The following is an 18,324-nucleotide window of genomic DNA, read 5'->3' as shown; positions in this document are numbered from 1 at the left end:
ATGGACCCTGAGAAAATAAGGTACAGTGGTCTCCCTACATTGTCTAATTACTAATTTAAGGCTTGGTCAATTTGTTGAGCATCAGGACATTTTCATCCTAAGTATTAAATATTTATTGTATGGAATCCCCTGGGTTGAAAAAGTTATTTTCAGAATGGAATTTAAGGAAGGAGATAATATGTAAAATAACTGGCCATAAGCTTCACGAGAATAGAAATATAATGTTCTACTTACCACCAACGCACACTGTCTGACTCTTAGGCATTCAAATAGATGAATGAAAATCTTTACTATATAATTATGTTTAGAACAGCTATATATTACTTATACTTCTATGGGATGGGTTCAGTCATTCTCAATCCATTCAACAGCTTCACAGCTCTATATAAAAACTCTTTCCACATATTTGGTTGATTATATCACTACATGGACCTTACATAACTACCACAGTCAAGGTCCTTGCCCAGAATGAGTAAAACTGAATAAGCAATGACCATTAATAACAAACCTTATTTCTCTCTGTAGCTGTTTTACATTAACACATGTACATGCATATGTATGTACATACATACATACCTCCAAATTTTAGTCTCACCCAAGAAACAGATTCAAAAAGTCAAGGAATTTCCCATTTGAGAGATCTTTGAAACAACCCTTACAAATATCAAGAAGCATCTTTCGTTCAACAGTGTATTTAGCAGGATTCTAAAAATTAAAATTCCTGAAGTTAGTCTCTTTGACTCAGAGCCAAGTTAAATTGTGTTCTTACTCATAGTTATTAGACAGTATTAAATACTGCAGTTTTCTGATGAGACATTGAAAAGAAGAAAAGAAATCACAGCATTGTGTCTCTTATGATGCTAAATTGCTTGTCACTTTTTTGGAAAACCATCAGCTAAAGCTAAAGCAGAATCTGCATGTATTTTACATAATTTAGATACTATATAATACAATATATAATCATAAATAAACTCATATACTTATTAATAAAATCTAGATTTTATTTATGCTATATATGATGTATACAATAATTTACAAGATCTTTCACTTGAGCTTTGATAAGTTTGTAAGAGTCTTAAGCTGACCAGTCCTCTAAAATGTTTTGGCTGTGCAACACTATATTTCTAGGAACAGATGAACATTATGCCTTCATGATTAACTATCTCTATTATGCCTTTTAAATTTTTTTCATAAAACAAGACTAAATGTTTTCATTTGGTCCTGTGGTTACATTTTTATTACCAAGTCCCACATTGATAAGGATGTTGTTTTGCTATATTCAACTAGAATTTGTTATGCTATTCCCTACTCTTTGAAGACTTTCAGATATAATGTAGACTTTTAGAGAAATGAATTGCCTGCAGTGCTTTGTAAAGGTATAATTATGTCAAGGATTTCATAAACTAAAAACTTTATGATTTTTGCTGTGTAATTTTCTGTAGCTTGTTTTATAGTCCACAATGCTATATTCAGTATATGTTTTAAAGTAACCGAAGCAGCAGTGTGACAACGATAAGTAAGTCTTCACCTAAACTGTTCTGGCATAATCATCACTTATATTTAAATCAATATAAATTTGTACTATTATGTAATTTGAAGACAGAATTTTAAATAAGACATAAAGCTTTATTATAAGTGAGATAGGGGAATGAGGCTCACTCACAAGAACTGAGTACATTTTTTAAGGCACAGAGGGTCTTTTTAGAAATCTTTCTTCCTGGTCTCCTAAAAGTTATCCTCGTTATTTGAAAAACGTAAGAGTGTATGATGATTTTATATATATATACACACACACACAAATATATATATATATATATATACACAAATATATATAATGTAGGTGGATTATAAAACAGTCTGGTAAAAGGTGGTCTATAAGTGAAAATTTTAAAAAAGGAGACATTTCAAAGATGCTTTCTGAGAAAGAAAAGCAGAAACATAACTTTGCAATTATCAACATTGATTGGAAGTATTCCCAAAAGTGAGATGCTAAGTGGGAGTAACTAGAAAATGTGTGTCTCTTGGAATTAAGAATGCAGAGTCAGACTATGATTTTAAAATCTGGCTCTTCTACTTACTGTGTGGAGGCAGTAATATACCTAACCACATTGAAATGTGTTAGGTTACCATCCAGTAAAAATCAACTCCCAAAGCTCAGTGACTTACCCAACAAATTTTACTTCTCACTCATACAAGGCTTACTACTGTAGGCTCACACAGATCTCCAAGGCAGCCATGATCCTTTAGTTGGCCCAACATTCCAGGCTTCTTAAATCTTATACCATCTTCATATTAATAAGGGCCTCCATGCATCATAGCAAGGAAAGAAAAAGCATGGAGAATCCAAGCATCAGCTCTTACAGGCTTCCACCTTCTATTTGATGACAATATTATTTAAGTAGACAGAAAAGAAAACCAAAATAAAGTTAACCTGAACCATTTAAGAATTATATCATTCAATTTTAGAACTTGAAAGAGCCTTAAAATAATCCAGTCAAGCCCCCTTATTTTACAGATGTGGAAAGAAATGCCCAGAGAAAGTATAAGAATTTTTGTCCAGCAACAGCAGAGTCTGGAGTCAAATTCAGACATTCCTCCTAGCTCCCTACTGGCTATAATTCCACCAGCAACCTTTGCAAGTGTGCTAACATTCTCACCTCTTCTGTTACATCCTAGAGACCAGGGCAACATGGTGGTTAGGTGTCCCTTTTCCAAATTTAAATTTAATTGAAAACTGAGAAATAATGGTAATGATAGAGGGAACTGCCCCAGGCCTCAAATAACATTGCAACAGCTATTTATTAATTTCTAGTCATTGTATTTTAATAATGTGATACTTATTGTCTAACCCAACTAAGAACCCAGGATTAGATACCACACTGAAGAATAATATTTTTACTTATGGCAGGAAAGTATAAGGTCTAAGAGACAGAACTACATGTCACACAACTTTGAAAATTATATATTTTAAAAAGGATCTGTTTATCATTTTGTGCTTTCTAAAGCAACATCATTTAAAAATGAATTTACCCCCACTTCTTACACATCACTCTAATTTACCACCAGGAGGAAGAGCTTGAGTACCAAGCTAGGTGGGTTTTGATTCCATTTGCTGAATAAAGGGGAATCAAACATGTCAAGGTAAGGCAAGAACCTATGTGTGTATTGAATAGTATGGTTTGCAGTGACTAATAACAATCATTTTCCACTCAAAACAGATACAGGTTTAAAATGTAGCTTCAGTTACCTCTACAATGAAAGGAATGATCAGAGTTCTATTACCACTTCTGTTCATTGAGATCATCAGAATATCAACTTTCTCCTTTTCCTTCCAGCGCTTTCATCAGACCCCAGCACTGTGTGGGGAAAGGCAGCCCTCAGGTCATGAGGCTGAGCTGAGGAGGAATACTGCCCTAAAGTATCCTGGGAAATGCCTGATCAGAACTACTGCCATCAGTTACTTCTTGGCTCAGCCACTCATCTTGCAACTCTGCCAATTCTTAAAATGAATTCATAGATGTAATTATCATACTCAATACACCAAATACTCTACTTTAAAATATTTTTGTGGGGGACCTCCATTTTAGGCCCTATATAATGTCATCTGACTTTAACAACTAGAAATAACATTATTTATTCAAATGGAAGCTTGCTTCCTGGATGCCAATGACAAGGAATACTTACATATCTAAAGCTAGTATTGCTCTACCCAAAAATTCTGCGAAAATCTTGTTTAGTGTAATGTAATGAGGACCATACAATATTATTAAGTACAATATATATTTTAAAACAAAGATGATATGTCTTATTCTTTTAAAAATGACATTGGTAGCATTCTTCCTCCAATGGACTATGAATTAAAGAGGTTTAGATGAGAATAAAAGCAGTCCCTTAGCGAAGTAGCTTGTACCTCACAAAGATGATATTTGTCATTCACATCAAGCCTGAGCAAGTATTTGGGCTAGTTTCATATATCAAAACCAGAGGGGAAGGCTTCACAAGTACATCGTTTCTTGCTTCGAATGAGGCAGGCTGAGAAGATGTACATCATTTTGCTCGTACACTGAACTCCCCTCCCTTTTGTTCTTCTCTCCGGCTTGGAGCTGACTCCTCCTTCCTGCAGCTCCGAGGATCACAGGCTGATTGAAGAACACAGCGGTTCAGACGGGGAGCTGTTCTCATTCTCTCCCTCTCCCTCCCTGTCCCTCTCATTCCCTTTCTCTTTCTCCTCTCTCCCTCAGTCCCTTCTTCCTCTCACTGAATCGGCAAAGCTGAAACTTACCTGATAACCACTCTGCTTTTGAATCCAGCTCTGGAACTAAATGCATCATTTTACTGCTCTAAAAAGTGAATAGAGTTTGATTACCTCAAGCTACAATCTGCTTTGCTCCATAAGAAGAACCCAAAAGGACTCAGACATCATTGTTTTTCAACCTACATGAGGAGCTTTTGCTTGCATGCCTGAAACTTGATGAGTTCAAGAAGGAGTTTTGGTTTGTTTTTAATTGGAATATTGAAAAGTTTCTTATTAATGCTTTAAATGGAACCCCGTTTTTAAATATGGGTTGAGTCAGATCTAAAGGAGACATGACTGACCATTTCTGCTGGAATGATGGGGGAACATCTAGAGGGAAACTGAGAAGGAGAAAAGGAGATCTGATTTGCAATTAACAGTCATGCTTTATTTTGAGAATATTTACAGTCTCATTGGAAGGGAAATTAAATATTGACCAAAGACAATGTCTGAATTTCTCAGTAACTTATCAACAAATGACTCTAGCCTGCGGAAAGAATATCATAATTCGACCGATCTTTTAAATCCACCAGGAACTCTGAATGTCTATCTTTTTTGCCTGACGTGCTTAATGACCATTGCAGCCCTGGCAGGCAGCATTTATTCACTAGTTTCCCTGCTGAAAATGCAGAACAGAACTGTTGTATCCATGCTTGTGGCTTCCTGGTCTGGGGATGATCTCTTAAGCGTCCTTTCTGTGACCATCTTCATGTTTCTGCAGTGGGCAAACGAGATCCCTGACTACTCTCAGTCTCTGTGCACAACCTCTGCCTTAGTATATTTATGCCAGGGCCTCTCGAGCAACTTGAAGGCGACTCTCCTGGTCTTGTACAACTTCTACACGTTGCACAGGGCTGTGGGGAGCCAAGCAGCCTCCGGAAGATCGGGCCAGGTGCTAGGCGTGGCGCTGACCGTGTGGACAGCCAGTCTGCTGCTCTCCGCGCTCCCGCTGTGCGGCTGGGGCGCCTTCGTGCGCACGCCTTGGGGCTGCCTGGCAGACTGCTCCAGCTCATACGTGCTGCTCCTCTTCTCTGTGTACACTTTGGCCTTCGGTCTCCTCGCCGGCCTCTCGGTTCCGCTCACTCACCAGTTGCTGTGTTCGGAGGAGCCGCCGAGACTCCATGCCAACTACCAGGAAATTTCCCGCAGAGCTTCCACTCCCGGGACACCTCCAACGAGGGGGAGAGTGCTTTCTCTGTCCCCAGATGACGCTCCGGGCCCTGCCCCGCGGCTCTCTGGGCGATGCTCCCCGAGCGCGGACACTGTGTGTGGACCGGGGCGGGGAACCGGGCGCGGGGCCGCCGCTGCGGTGGGAACCTGCAGGCGTAAGAACCGGGGGACTCTCTATGGCACCAAGAGCTTCACCGTGAGCGTAGCCCAGAAGCGCTTCTCTCTGATCCTAGCGCTGACAAAAGTCATCCTTTGGCTGCCCATGATGGTAAAAGTGCAGTTGCTCAGAGCGCGCGGGTGTGTGTGCCAGACAGTGTGAGTGCGTGCTGGGACGAGCGTCCCTGATTTGGAGAGTCACCAAGAGAGGCGCAGTTAAGTCCGCTTCCAAATGTATCTCGCTGGTTTTAGAGACGTACTTGGAGACAGGCAGTTCACCGGTGGGGGCTAGCTGGCCCGGAAACCTTTGCTACTAAGTGCTTCTCGTTTCAAAACTAGGGAGGGCGGGAGCGTTTTCGGGCGCGGGCAACCGTTTTCCTAGATCTGACTTGGCCAAAGATGTTCTCTCCTCTTGCAGCAGTATCTGAGAGTAAAGAGGGAGGTAGTAAAACAGCTTCCCCCACACCCCATCTTCCACCTCTCTCCGCTCCATTCCTGCCTAGTAAGGACTCCGCCCATCCCCTGCACGGAGAGGCATAGGAGAGGCAATCCAGAAATAGAAAATAGAGGAGACAAAACAAGCTTTTGTTCAAGCCTCCAGGAAGGTGCGCAGCTGAGAGATGACAGGGTGGTGTCCTGCTATGACAAGACAAGACGTAGGGCCGAGGTGAGTCCAGGGGTGTGACAAAGTCAGCTGGAACACCAGGTGCAGGGTTAACAGAAGGCTGCCTGTTTTCCCTGGTAACACCCCCCACATTGGGGACATTGCTTCCCTTGTAGAGACTTGAGCTGGCAATGGCATAGACCAGGCACTGAAGGGTGGAAATCTCCCAAAATTCTGGGCGATCTAGGGCAGTGGGCTTGTCCCAAGGGGTCCCATCAGTCTACCACCAAAATGAAGGTGCTAGCCCAGGAGCAGAGCTTCTGGCTTTCAGGCAGGAAAGGGGCCTGGAGGAGGGGGCTGGGGAAACATGACTGGGGAAAAGGTTTGATGAAAAGGAAAATCCCATCCTGGGAGAGATCTGAAGCTCTCTGCCTTTGCAGATCCACATGATGGTCCAGCACGTGGTGGGGTTTCAGAGCCCTCCCTTTGAGACACTCAGCTTTCTGCTAACCCTGCTGGCCACGACTGTAACTCCAGTGTTTGTCTTCTCCAAACGCTGGGCCCACTTGCCCTGTGGCTGCATCATCAACTGCAAGCAGAACACATATGCAGTGGCATCCGATGGGAAAAAAAGTAAGTCCTCAACAGTGCCATGGTTGGGAACAATGTGCATATGGTCAAATATAGTATAGTGGTGGTCTGTTGACAAAGTTACCTAAGTTGGGGATGAAGAGTCCAAGGTAAATGGTATATGGATGGGAAGAAATTACAATGCAAGCAATTGTTAGCACACTGTTGAAGTGAATTTTAAATGAGGCAAGCTTAAAACAACTCTGTGAAGTGTTTGTACATTGAATAATTATTTTAGGTAAGAAAGGATGAGACAGAATTCATTCCACACAGCATGAAGTCAACAAAGGGCCTTAGATGTTATTATATCCACCATAGCCCTTAGCTCAGAATAGAAAACAAATCCCTCTCCCAAATCTACATATGAGAAACTTGCATCTGAAAAGAAATTAATTCTTTAAAGAGTTAAAAACTCATTATATTATAGCCCATGATTATTTAATTGAACACAGTAAAGAACAGCATTCTCATTATTTTGCTGCTTATGTTCTTCCAGGATTTTGGAAAGCTTTCAAAGTAAGGAGTGACTGAAAACAGTTTCAAACAAATTTTAAGTGGATGCCTCTGAATTTAGAAAGCACACACATAAAATAGCAATTGAAAAATAAAGCCTTTAGTTTCAAGAAAGCACAAAGGTGACAGAGTTTGACATGTATGTTCATGCATGAATCTAGCCATGCTAGTTACTGGGGAAAAAAACAACAACAACTATGTTCTAAAGAGTACACCTAGAATGAGAGTGGGGTCAATTATAAAACTCACTAGAGTGTAACTGTTCCCATAATGAGACAGAAAAAGTTGAGGAATGGTCTGTGTATTTTGACTCTGCCAGGAAGGAAAAGGATATTCCAGAAAAAATATCCTTTTTTTCCTATCATTCCAGACAAAATATAGGATGTTCTACTATTTAATAAACCTGAGAGTGCATTAGTGTATGCTGAATTAACTGTTCTTTTCATTGACTTTTTGCTCTGAATAAGCAAGTATATTACCTTTAATAGAAGAGAAAATTAAGAAAAACAGCTAATCTCAAGACTATTTTAGGGCTGTAAATACTGGAGACTATGAAAGTATATTCTGCAATCAGTGTTACAGCAGAATTATTTTATAAACATTAATTAGTCATGAACTGGTCATTTATCATATATTAATGACATTTAGAATTTACTATGGCTAGATATTTTTCAGTGTTAAGGATGCCATAAAGTTTTACTGTTAATAGAAGCCATTCTCATCTATGTCTTTAAAATAAAACAACCACAGAATTTATAATAATTATGTGCTTTGGAGTTAATATCCAGAGCAACAGTGACACAGAAAATAAATAATAAATCTTTTTGAGCCACGTAGAACATATTAACACATGAAAATCATTTACAAGCTGAAAGTTCTAACATTCTATCAAATGTTAACATTTTGCCACTAAATTAGTGTTCCAGCCCTGTCTTGTAGTATTTAAAATTGCAAGTGAGGCTACAGCCAGCGAAAATAGAAAGTCCTAGGGAAGTGGTTTAGGGCAGCACTTTCAAGAAGTAAAGGACGCCTGTTATAAGAGCTGAGATCAATGCAACACAACAGAGCCATTACTGCAAATGGTCTAGGAAGTGTTTGATCTGGTACTGCACAAGGCAAAGAGTCTAGGGCAAGCTGGCAGAATCAACAATCACGTTAATATCTGATGTTTGGAATTAGAACTCTAACTTTCAAAATAATATTTTTCCTCTAAAATTACCATTGTTCTTAATTTTAAATTCCAGGGAAGCCACTGAAATACATAGGCTTATAGAGAGGCATGGCTTCAAGAATGAAACATTGTGAGAAGTGTTAGTTTAAAATGCTTAAGTTCAAATGGTTCCATTCTCTTTTATGATCCCAGAATCTGCCATAAGAAATTCCAAGAATAAGAATCATAGGTTTCCACTGTCCGAGGACCCCACCGTAAGTTTTCCTATTGCTAGGATGACACGCCAATGGTATTCTGAAGTCTCAAAAATGGCTCATTCTCAGATGGGCATGTGTTTGATCAGTTATAGTACTTTGATACTTTGGGAATATGGCTCCAGTTTCACATTTAGCTTTTTTCTCCTTAAAAAACTAAGATCATCCCCCTTTACATTCTTTAGAAGATAAAACAAACAACCCTACTAAACAAGGAAAGGAAGTTAATTTTTCATAACTTATAATTGTTTTATGTTAATTTTGCAGATGTAAATATAATTCTGTATCTCAGCTTCACTGAATGGAAACAGATTTACACCAGAAAATGTGTGTCAGTAATGGAAAATAATTTGCAGAAATAATAATTCTCTCCTGTTTCCAACAATTATCTGTCTTATTAGTGTCTCAAAACAAATTTTGTTAAGATGGTTTTAATACAGAGGTTTCAGATGGAAGATATAGGGGCAAGATATGGCTTTCACACTCATTTTGTTTACATGACATGATGTTTTCTCTTTTAATTAAATAGTTAAACATTTTATAAGTAAATCAGCTTTCCAGCTTTTATTTTTTGACAAAATCAAACTATTTGATAAATAACATATAGTTCTGAAGACTTATTTATTTTATAAGCTGATGTAATTACTTATGTCTGAAATTATAATTAGCAAGACATGATTAAAAGCAAAGGATTAGAGCTAATTCATGCTTTATCCAGAGTTTTGTTTTTCAGAACAAATACGTTATATTACTTTTTTCATAAGTGTGGAAGAAACCTCAGAAGATTTTGACTATATTCTAGCGGTCTTTAATAAAGTTCCTTGCAAGTTATTAGTCAAACTTTGTCAATTCTATTATATTGTTATAACCTATTATATTCATTAGTTACTTCAGTCAGAATACCATAAGTGTTAAAGAAAGTCACTAACAAGAAATGTTTTTATTGTTTATACTTCATGATTAGGGTACTTCACCTAACTTAAAAGATAGCACAGCTAGGACATTCTGCTTCTATTAGCATATTTCTCCCATGGGTCTGATGAGCAGTAAAGCATTTCACATAGTTGTTAGTAACTCCAATTCTGGAATCAGTTAGCTTTAAATTCAAATCTCTTTACCACGTAAGTAATCTTCGGTAGGTTTTCTCTGTCAGCCTCAGATTTCTCATCCATAAAATAGAACCAAAGGCTTTTTATTATGTTGAATTGTTGCTGTCCTAAATGGCATAACCTATGTGTATAACTTGACTCTAGAATGCTCTATTCGTGTATCTGTCACAATCCCACTTCCTTACATAGCCTACCTCAGATTGCCTCTGGCACCTCATGATAAAGAGGCAGAGTCTCCACTGACATATTATGCAGACTCCTTCAAAAACAGTACTCGTTTTTGCTTTATATATTTCATAATTATAATATGCAATTAATAAAATGTATAGTCTCAAACATTGTTATATGATATATGTTACATGATAAAGTTGGGATTTTATGACTTTATAAAGTTTTTGCTTGTTAAATATCCCTGAATTGACAATTTGTCACTTTATATCTTTTTTTAGAGAAAAGGGAAACTCATCAATAATTAAAACATCTTTTAATTCCTTTAGCTCACACTGTTAGAGTAAGTTAAAAATACTAATTTATTTTACTGGACCGTATTACTAGAAAAAGTAGAGCAATAAATGAGACTGTGTATAAAATATTGACATCTGTTTCTACTTTTCCATTTTCTTTGAAGAGAAAATCTTTTTGTGTTCTGGTTCAAGTAATGGATGTTTTGGCTGAAAAAATAAATGACACTTAAAAATTCTATTTAGTCAGCAGCAATGGTTTGTAAATCTTCAGTTCTGTGGAAATTTAATTAATAGAATCAGCATAGGAATGACACTAGGAAGTATGGTAAACTTAATAAAATTTTACCTATTATTCCCGTAGAAATTTTATAACTTTTTATAAATTTCTCCATCAAGGATAGCTAAATGTCTGCTACAAAATACTGATCTATCCAAGCAGAACTTTCTTTTCTGAAATGAGCCATGCTTTGAAACATGAAAATTGAAACATAAAATTGCATTTTGTCTATCATCTTGATATAATTTCATTCATAATACATAAAAACTAATATTTAATGACTTTCACACTCAAAGATTTTATCACTTTCTGCTACATTCTTACTTGTTATTCTACTAAGACTTTGTACCATATCTACCAAATAGAAGTACTACATTTAAGGTATCATCACATTTCACCTGATTTAAACCATAAAAAGTTTTATTCATGCCTGCTAAACTCATCCTGTAATTAGTGAGGTTTATAGACATGTTGTGAAGTGCTTCAATTCACAAAAATATAAATCTATTCACTCTTGTTTACAATTCATTCCAAAATTTGTATCAGGAATACATGTTTTTTATAAAGTTTAAAAATCATATCACAGCATTGTCTAATTTTTAATTAATGCATTTATAAACATATGTTAGGAATAGTATATATCAAAATATTTAAAGCAGTTAATCTGTTGGTGGTACTGTCACCTGAATAACTCATATAATATTAAGAGCTACTTAATAATTAATTTCTAGCAAAATAGAAGTTATAAACAATATATTTTAACCCAAAATAAAGAAATGTACAGATAATTGGTAGGTTGCAAAAGGTAAAACTAAAGCTGAATGTATATGAGTTTTCTAATCTATGGTTAAATTTTTGTTGAATAAAATTGCTTTAAGGATCTTTAGGATTATATGTATTTCAAGCCCCTCATTGTGCAAGTGAGAAAAAAATAGGTCCAAAGTGATAAAATGACTTGAATTTGTGAGGCAAGATTGCTTTGCATAATTGACAAGAAGTTAAAGTAGTTTTTAAGTTCAGAGTAACCAGGCTGAATGTGCTTTGCTATTTTTATTAAGTATGCATTTCCAACTGTTGTTTATATCTACCTTCCTAACTATGTAATTTTATTTTTGTTTTAACTTAGCCAAGAGGAGAGGCTTTGAATTCAATCTATCATTCCAAGGAAGTTACGGAATCTATAAAATAGCACATGAAGATTACTATGATGATGATGAAAATTCTACATCCTATCACAATCTTATGAACTATGAGTGCAAAACTACAAAAGACTCTCAGAGAGACACTCAAAATATTTTGAACGCCATAAAAGTAGAAATCAGCACCACACCCTGTCCGGACAGCTCCACACTCAAAGGCATCAACAAATGCACAAATACCGATATTACAGAAGCTACACGGGATTCCCACAGTGAAAAGGGCATTGATCCAATGTTTTTTGAAAAAACAGAAGGTGCTATTAACTATGAAGAAAGTACCTTTTTGGAAGGGCCAGAAAGAAGACTTTCTCATGAGGAGAGTCAGAAACCAGACCTTTCAGACTGGGAATGGTGTAGGAGTAAATCAGAAAGAAACCCTCGTCAGGTACAGTAAAGGTTGTTCTTCCTGTGAAATTAAAAGTGAGACCAAATAGAATGGGCATGAAAAAAATTATCAGTCGCTTATTTCATTCAATCAAGTCCAAGGTTAGTTTCTCTTGCCTTGATTCATTTCCATAATACTAATGTCTAAATTCAGACTAATCTCAGACAGACTATACTCTCTGAACAAATTAAATTATTTAACTTGTAGGTTTTATTTTTTCTTCCCTCACTCAAAAAATGGTTTTTCTTTGTTTGCCTAAATGCAAATATTTATATAACTAGTGGTAAAGAGTTGCTGGAACTAGTGTGTGTGTGTGTGTGTGTGTGTGTGTAAAAAGATTTGTTCCAGAACACACCCAAGTTTGCTTTTGCAAGCCCTGCTTAATGTTCTGTCCCTTTAAGGATGGAGTGTTCTGTCCCTTTAAGGATGGAGGAATGGTTTTATAATGTTACATAAAACTGAAAGAATTGCATCTTAATGTCATCCCATTCTCTCCTAGATTACAGCCTGCCTAAAATAATGAGGGATACTTTTTATTTCATTGAAAATGCAGTGTGATATTTTGACATGAGATTGTTCTTTCCTTCAACTCTCATATCTGGTAATTAAAGTTGTCCATGCATTCCACACTACTGATTTACTAGGAAGAGGAGCCTTTTTAAAAATGAGTTTATGGGAATCAAAGTCAACTTGCACTTAGTTTCTAGAGTCAAACGTAATTCCAGAAATATCTGCTCAGAATAATAGATTCATTCAGTGATCAAAAGTATATGATCCCATAACACCAACTATGAATATGAGCAGAATAATCTGAGATTTCCTTTATTCTCATTATTTAATTAAGACTACCAGTCTTACTCTGATAACATTATTTGAAAAGCAAGTTGGCTAATAAAATATACAAAATATATTACTAAATGTAATTATTCATATTTAGTGATTAGGTAACTCAGAAAAATATCACTAAATATTTGCCATAAATTGAATAATACAGTGAAAAATATATTATTGATAGGTTACAATGCTCAATATTTTTATAACAAAATGCTTAAGAGGGACATCCTTTAATTTCATTATCAAGTTGTTCCTGAATAATCTAAATCTCCTAGTTTTCTTGTACTTAAAAACTGTTAAAATTCATGATGAAGCATAGTGTGTGTGTGTGTGTGTGTGTGTGTGTGTGTGTGTGTGTGTGTATCTCTGTACCAATAATCTGCAACTGCCCTATGTGCTATTCCCCTATCCCATCCTCATGCTTATCACTTAGGGGTTACATGAATTTTGCTCATGCTTTTTTTTTCTTGCTTTATCACAAATGAACATACTTGTAACAAAACATAGTTTAGTTTTGTTATTTTGTGTTTTCTAAAGATGGTCATAATTTACTTAGTCTTGGGTCTTGCTTTTCTTCCACTCAATATTACTTTAAATGACTTCGTTTTATGTATTTTCTCAAAACTTGGGAATTATTATCTAAAACATCAATTTATAGCTCTCATTTAAAAGTTGGTTATAATTTGGAGAATATAATCAATTAACTACACCTAGAAACATGTGAAGGGATCAGATACTGCTTACACATAAGTATATTGTGCTGTGAGAATGATCAACCACAGCTTATCCACAAACCACTGTAATTCAAAAAATAAAATGAAATATGAGAAGCACAAAACTTTTATCAATCAAGATTTCTTTCTACTACAAATATTTATCTGTTAAGATTAATATTTGCTTAACTATTTAAAAACAACATAAGAAATTCTTAAGCCACAGTTTGATATTATTGCTAAGAATTTCCTTAGCAAAATTGCCTGTGGACTTTAAGGTTAACATTATAACCAAAATACATTTAGGGTTGAAAAGCATATGAGAACTTTCCTGTGACCAAAGACATGTTTTAACTCTATTATTTACCAGCAGATATTTCACAGGAGTAGATGGTGACTTAGAAAGCACTTTCATTTCATTCTTTTCTTCCAAGTGCCTTCGTTCTGAAAACAATGTTTACTTAGTATCTTTAGTGATATGTTAAACTGTAGTATATACTGCAGTAAGTCTGAAAAACTCTTTTGATTTTCTATGGTTATACGTTCAAATAGTTAGGCCCACTTTATCAGTCCGTGTATCTAACGGTGCCACATTGAATAGTGTGTGTTCTTTGTTCTTGGGCTTTAAAAGAAGCAGGTATGATTTAAAATGCAGTTAGTGAATTTTACTCATTTTTACAATATATGTTGCTTAATTTTCATTAGAGTTTATGTCTGTAAACAAATTCTCAGTGTATCTTGTTGGAAATCTTGGTGAGAGTGATAATAACAGACCAACGTTAAGGTGTAGTAAAGAAAATGGAAGTAGGAAGGCTTCAGTAGGTTTAAATGTGATACAATTAAATTTATCAGAATTGAGAGTGTACGACTGAAATTCAGTATTAAATTGGTTACACAATCACTTCTTTTCTTGGACCCCTGGTAGCCAGGATCCTAAGCATTTCGCTATTAAAATGTTCAGAGAAATCAGCAATGTTAGAGTTCTTCAGTTACAAAGTTTAAATGTGGTGGTCATGGTATGACTGTTCTTCAAATGAAATAATGATATTCCAGGATCCAACAGTTTTGTCATCTGTGAGAAATATAAAATAATTTAGCAGCTTGTGAGTGATCATTCTAATTTTCTCTTTTAATATTAAGCTCATCAAATTACTCATGGATCCCATTTTATTTCTTTTATTTTTATTTTTTTATTTTTTTTTGGTATCATTAATCTACAATTACATGAAGGACATTATGTTTACTAGGTTCACTAAGTCCCCCCCCCACATACCTCTTCACAGTCACTGTTCATCAGCGTATGAAGATGCTGTAAAATCAATAATTGTCTTCTCTGTGTTGTACAGCCCTCCACATGCCACACACACACTATATATGCTAATCGTAATGCCCTCTTTCTTTTTCCCTGCCCTTGTGCCTCCCTTCCCACCCATCCTTCCCAGTCCCTTTCCCTTTGGTAACTATTAGTCCATTCTTGGGTTCTGTGATTCTCCTGCTGTTTTGTTCCTTCAGTTTTCCTTTGTTCTTATACTCCACATATGAGTGAAATCATTTGGTACTTGTCTTTCTCCACCTGGCTTATTTCACTGAGCATAATACCCTCTAGCTCCATCCAAATTGGTGCAAATGGTAGGATCTGTTTTTTTCTTATGGCTGAGTAATATTCCATTGTGTATATGTACCACATCTTCTTTATCCATTCATCTACTGGTGGACATTTAGGTTGCTTCCATATCTTGGCTATTGTAAATAGTGCAGTGATAAACATAGGGGTGCATCTGTCTTTTTCAAACTAGAGTGCTGCATTCTTAGGGTAAATTCCTAGAAGTGGAGTTCCTGGGTCAAATGGTATTTCTATTTTGAGCATTTTGAGGAACCTCCATACTGCTTTCCACAATGGTTGAACTAATATACATTCCCACCAGCAGTGTAGGAGGGTTCCCCTTTCTCCACAACCTCGCCAACATTTGTTGTTGTCTTTTCAATGATGGCGATCCTTATTGGTGTGAGGTGATATCTCATTGTGGTTTTAATTTGCATTTCTCTGATGACAAGCAATGTGGAGCATCTTTTCATGTGTCCGTTGGCCATCTGAATTTCTTCTTTAGAGAACTATCTTTTCAGCTCCTTTGCCAATTTTTTAAATTGGATTATTTGCTTTTTGTTTGTTGAGGTGTGTGAGCTCTTTATATATTTTGGATGTCAGCCCTTTATCGGTTCTGTCATTGATGAATATATTCTCCCATACTGAAGGATACCTTTTTGTTCTATTGATGGTGTCCTTTGCTGTACAGAAGCTTTTCAGCTTGATATAGTCCCACTTGTTCATTTTTGCTTTTGTTTCCCTTGCCTGGGGAGATATGTTCATGAAGAAGTCACTCATGTTTATGTCCATGAGATTTTTGCCTATGTTTTTTTCTAAGTGTTTTATGGTTTCATGACTTATATTCAGGTCTTTGATCCATTTTGAATTTACTTTCATGTATGGGGTTAGACAGTGATCCAGTTTCATTCTTTTACATGTAGCTATCCAGTTTTGCCAGCACCAACTGTTGAAGAGACTGTCATTTCCCCATTGTATGTCCATGGCTTCTTTATTGTATATTAATTGGCCATATATGTTTGGGTTAATGTTTGGAGTCTCTATTCTGTTCCACTGGTCTGTGGCTCTGTTCTTATGCCAGTACCAAATTGTCTTGATTACTGTGGCTTTGTAGTAGAGCTTGAAGTTGGGGAGCGAGATCCCCCCCACTTTATTCTTCCTTCTCAGGATTGCTTTGGCTATTTGGTGTCTTAGGTGGTTTCATATGAATTTTTAAACTATTTTTTCCAGTTCATTGAAGAATGCTGTTGGTAATTTGATAGGGATTGCATCGAATCTGTATATTGCTTTGGGCAGGATGCCATTTTGATGATATTAATTCTTCCTAGCCAGGAGCATGGAATGAGTTTCCATTTGTTAGTGTCCTCTTTAATTTCTCTTAAGAGTGTCCTATAGTTTTCAGGATAATAGGTCTTTCACTTCCTTGGTTAGGTTTATTCCTAGGTATTTTATTCTTTTTGATGCAATTGTGAATGGAATTGTTTTCCTGATTTCTTTTTCTATTAGTTCATTGTTGGTGTATAGGAAAGTCACAGATTTCTGTTTGTTAATTTTGTATCCTGCAACTTTGCTGAACTACGATATTAGTTCTAGTAGTTTTGGAGTGGAGCCTTTAGGGTTTTTTATTTATAATATCATGTCATCTGCAAATAGTAACAGTGTGACTTCTTCTTTACCAATCTGGATTCCTTGTATTTCTTTGTTTTGTCTAATTGTTGTGGCTAGGACCTCCAGTACTATGTTGAATAACAGTGTGGAGAGTGGGCATCCCTGTCGTGCTCCCGATCTCAGAGGAAAAGCTTTCAGCCTCTCGCTGTTCAGTATGATGTTAGCTGTGGGTTTATCATATATGGCCTTTATTATGTTGAGGCACTTGCCCTCTATACCCATTTTGTTGAGAGTTTTTATCATGAATGGATGTTGAATTTTGTCAAATGCTGTTTCAGCATCTATGGAGATGATCATGTGGTTTTTGTCTTTCTTTTTGTTGATGTGGTGGATGATGTTGATAGATTTTCGAATGTTGTATCATCCTTGCATCCCTGGGATGAATCCCACTTGGTCATGGTGTATGATCCTTTTGATGTATTTTTGAATTTGGTTTGCTAATATTTTATTGAGTATTTTTGCATCTACGTTAATCAGGGATATTGGTCTGTAGTTTTATTTTTTGGTGGAATATTTGCCTGGTTTTGGTACTAGGGTGATGTTGGCTTCATAGAATGAGTTTGGGAGTATTCACTCCTCTTCTATTTTTTGGAAAACTTTAAAGAGAATGGGTATATGTCTTCTCTGTATGTCTGATAAAATTCCGAAGTAAATCCATCTGACCCAGGGGTTTTGTTCTTGGGTAGGTTTTTGATTACCGCTTCAATTTCATTGCTGGTAATTGGTCTGTTTAGATTTTCTGTTTCTTTCTGGGTCAGTCTTGGAAGGTTGTATTTTTCTAGGAAGTTGTCCATTTCTCCTAGGTTTTCCAGCTTGTTAGCACATAGGTTTTCATAGTATTCTCTTAAAATTCGTTGTATTTCTGTGGGGTCTGTTGTGATTTTTCCTTTCTCATTTCTGATTCTGTTGATGTGTGTTGACTCTCTTTTTCTCTTAATAAGTCTGGCTAGAGGCTTATCTATTTTGTTTATTTTCTTGAAGAACCAGCTCTTGGTTTCATTGATTTTTTCTATTGTTTTATTCTTCTCAATTTTATTTATTTCTTCTCTGATCTTTATTATGTCCCTCCTTCTGCTGACCTTAGGCCTCATTTGTTCTTCTTTTTCCAATTTCGATAATTGTGACATTAGACTATTCATTTGGGACTCTTCTTTCTTTCTTTAAATATGCCTGGATTGATATATACTTTCCTCTTAAGACTGCTTTTGCTGCGTCCCACAGAAGTTGGGGCTTTGTGTTGTTGTTGTCATTTGTTTCCATATATTGCTGGATCTCCGTTT

The 18,324-nt window shown here is 36.3% G+C and overlaps 1 protein-coding gene across 1 annotated transcript in view; it reads left to right on the top strand.

Moving 5' to 3' along the window:
* Positions 1–4,171: 4,171 nt before the first annotated feature.
* GPR149 (G protein-coupled receptor 149) overlaps positions 4,172–18,324 on the top strand; it is a 51,969-nt gene continuing 37,816 nt past the window's right edge. The window contains exons 1-3 of the mRNA XM_036903957.2: positions 4,172–5,732; positions 6,665–6,857; positions 11,769–12,226. Coding sequence (XP_036759852.2) covers positions 4,740–5,732; positions 6,665–6,857; positions 11,769–12,226 — 1,644 coding nt within the window. The 5' untranslated portion in view covers positions 4,172–4,739. The remainder of the gene's footprint in view (positions 5,733–6,664; positions 6,858–11,768; positions 12,227–18,324) is intronic.

This window comes from Manis pentadactyla, chromosome 1, assembly GCF_030020395.1.
Source record: "Manis pentadactyla isolate mManPen7 chromosome 1, mManPen7.hap1, whole genome shotgun sequence".
In the NCBI taxonomy this organism is placed as follows: Eukaryota; Metazoa; Chordata; class Mammalia; order Pholidota; family Manidae; genus Manis; species Manis pentadactyla.
This window is presented reverse-complemented; position numbering and strand designations above follow the sequence as displayed.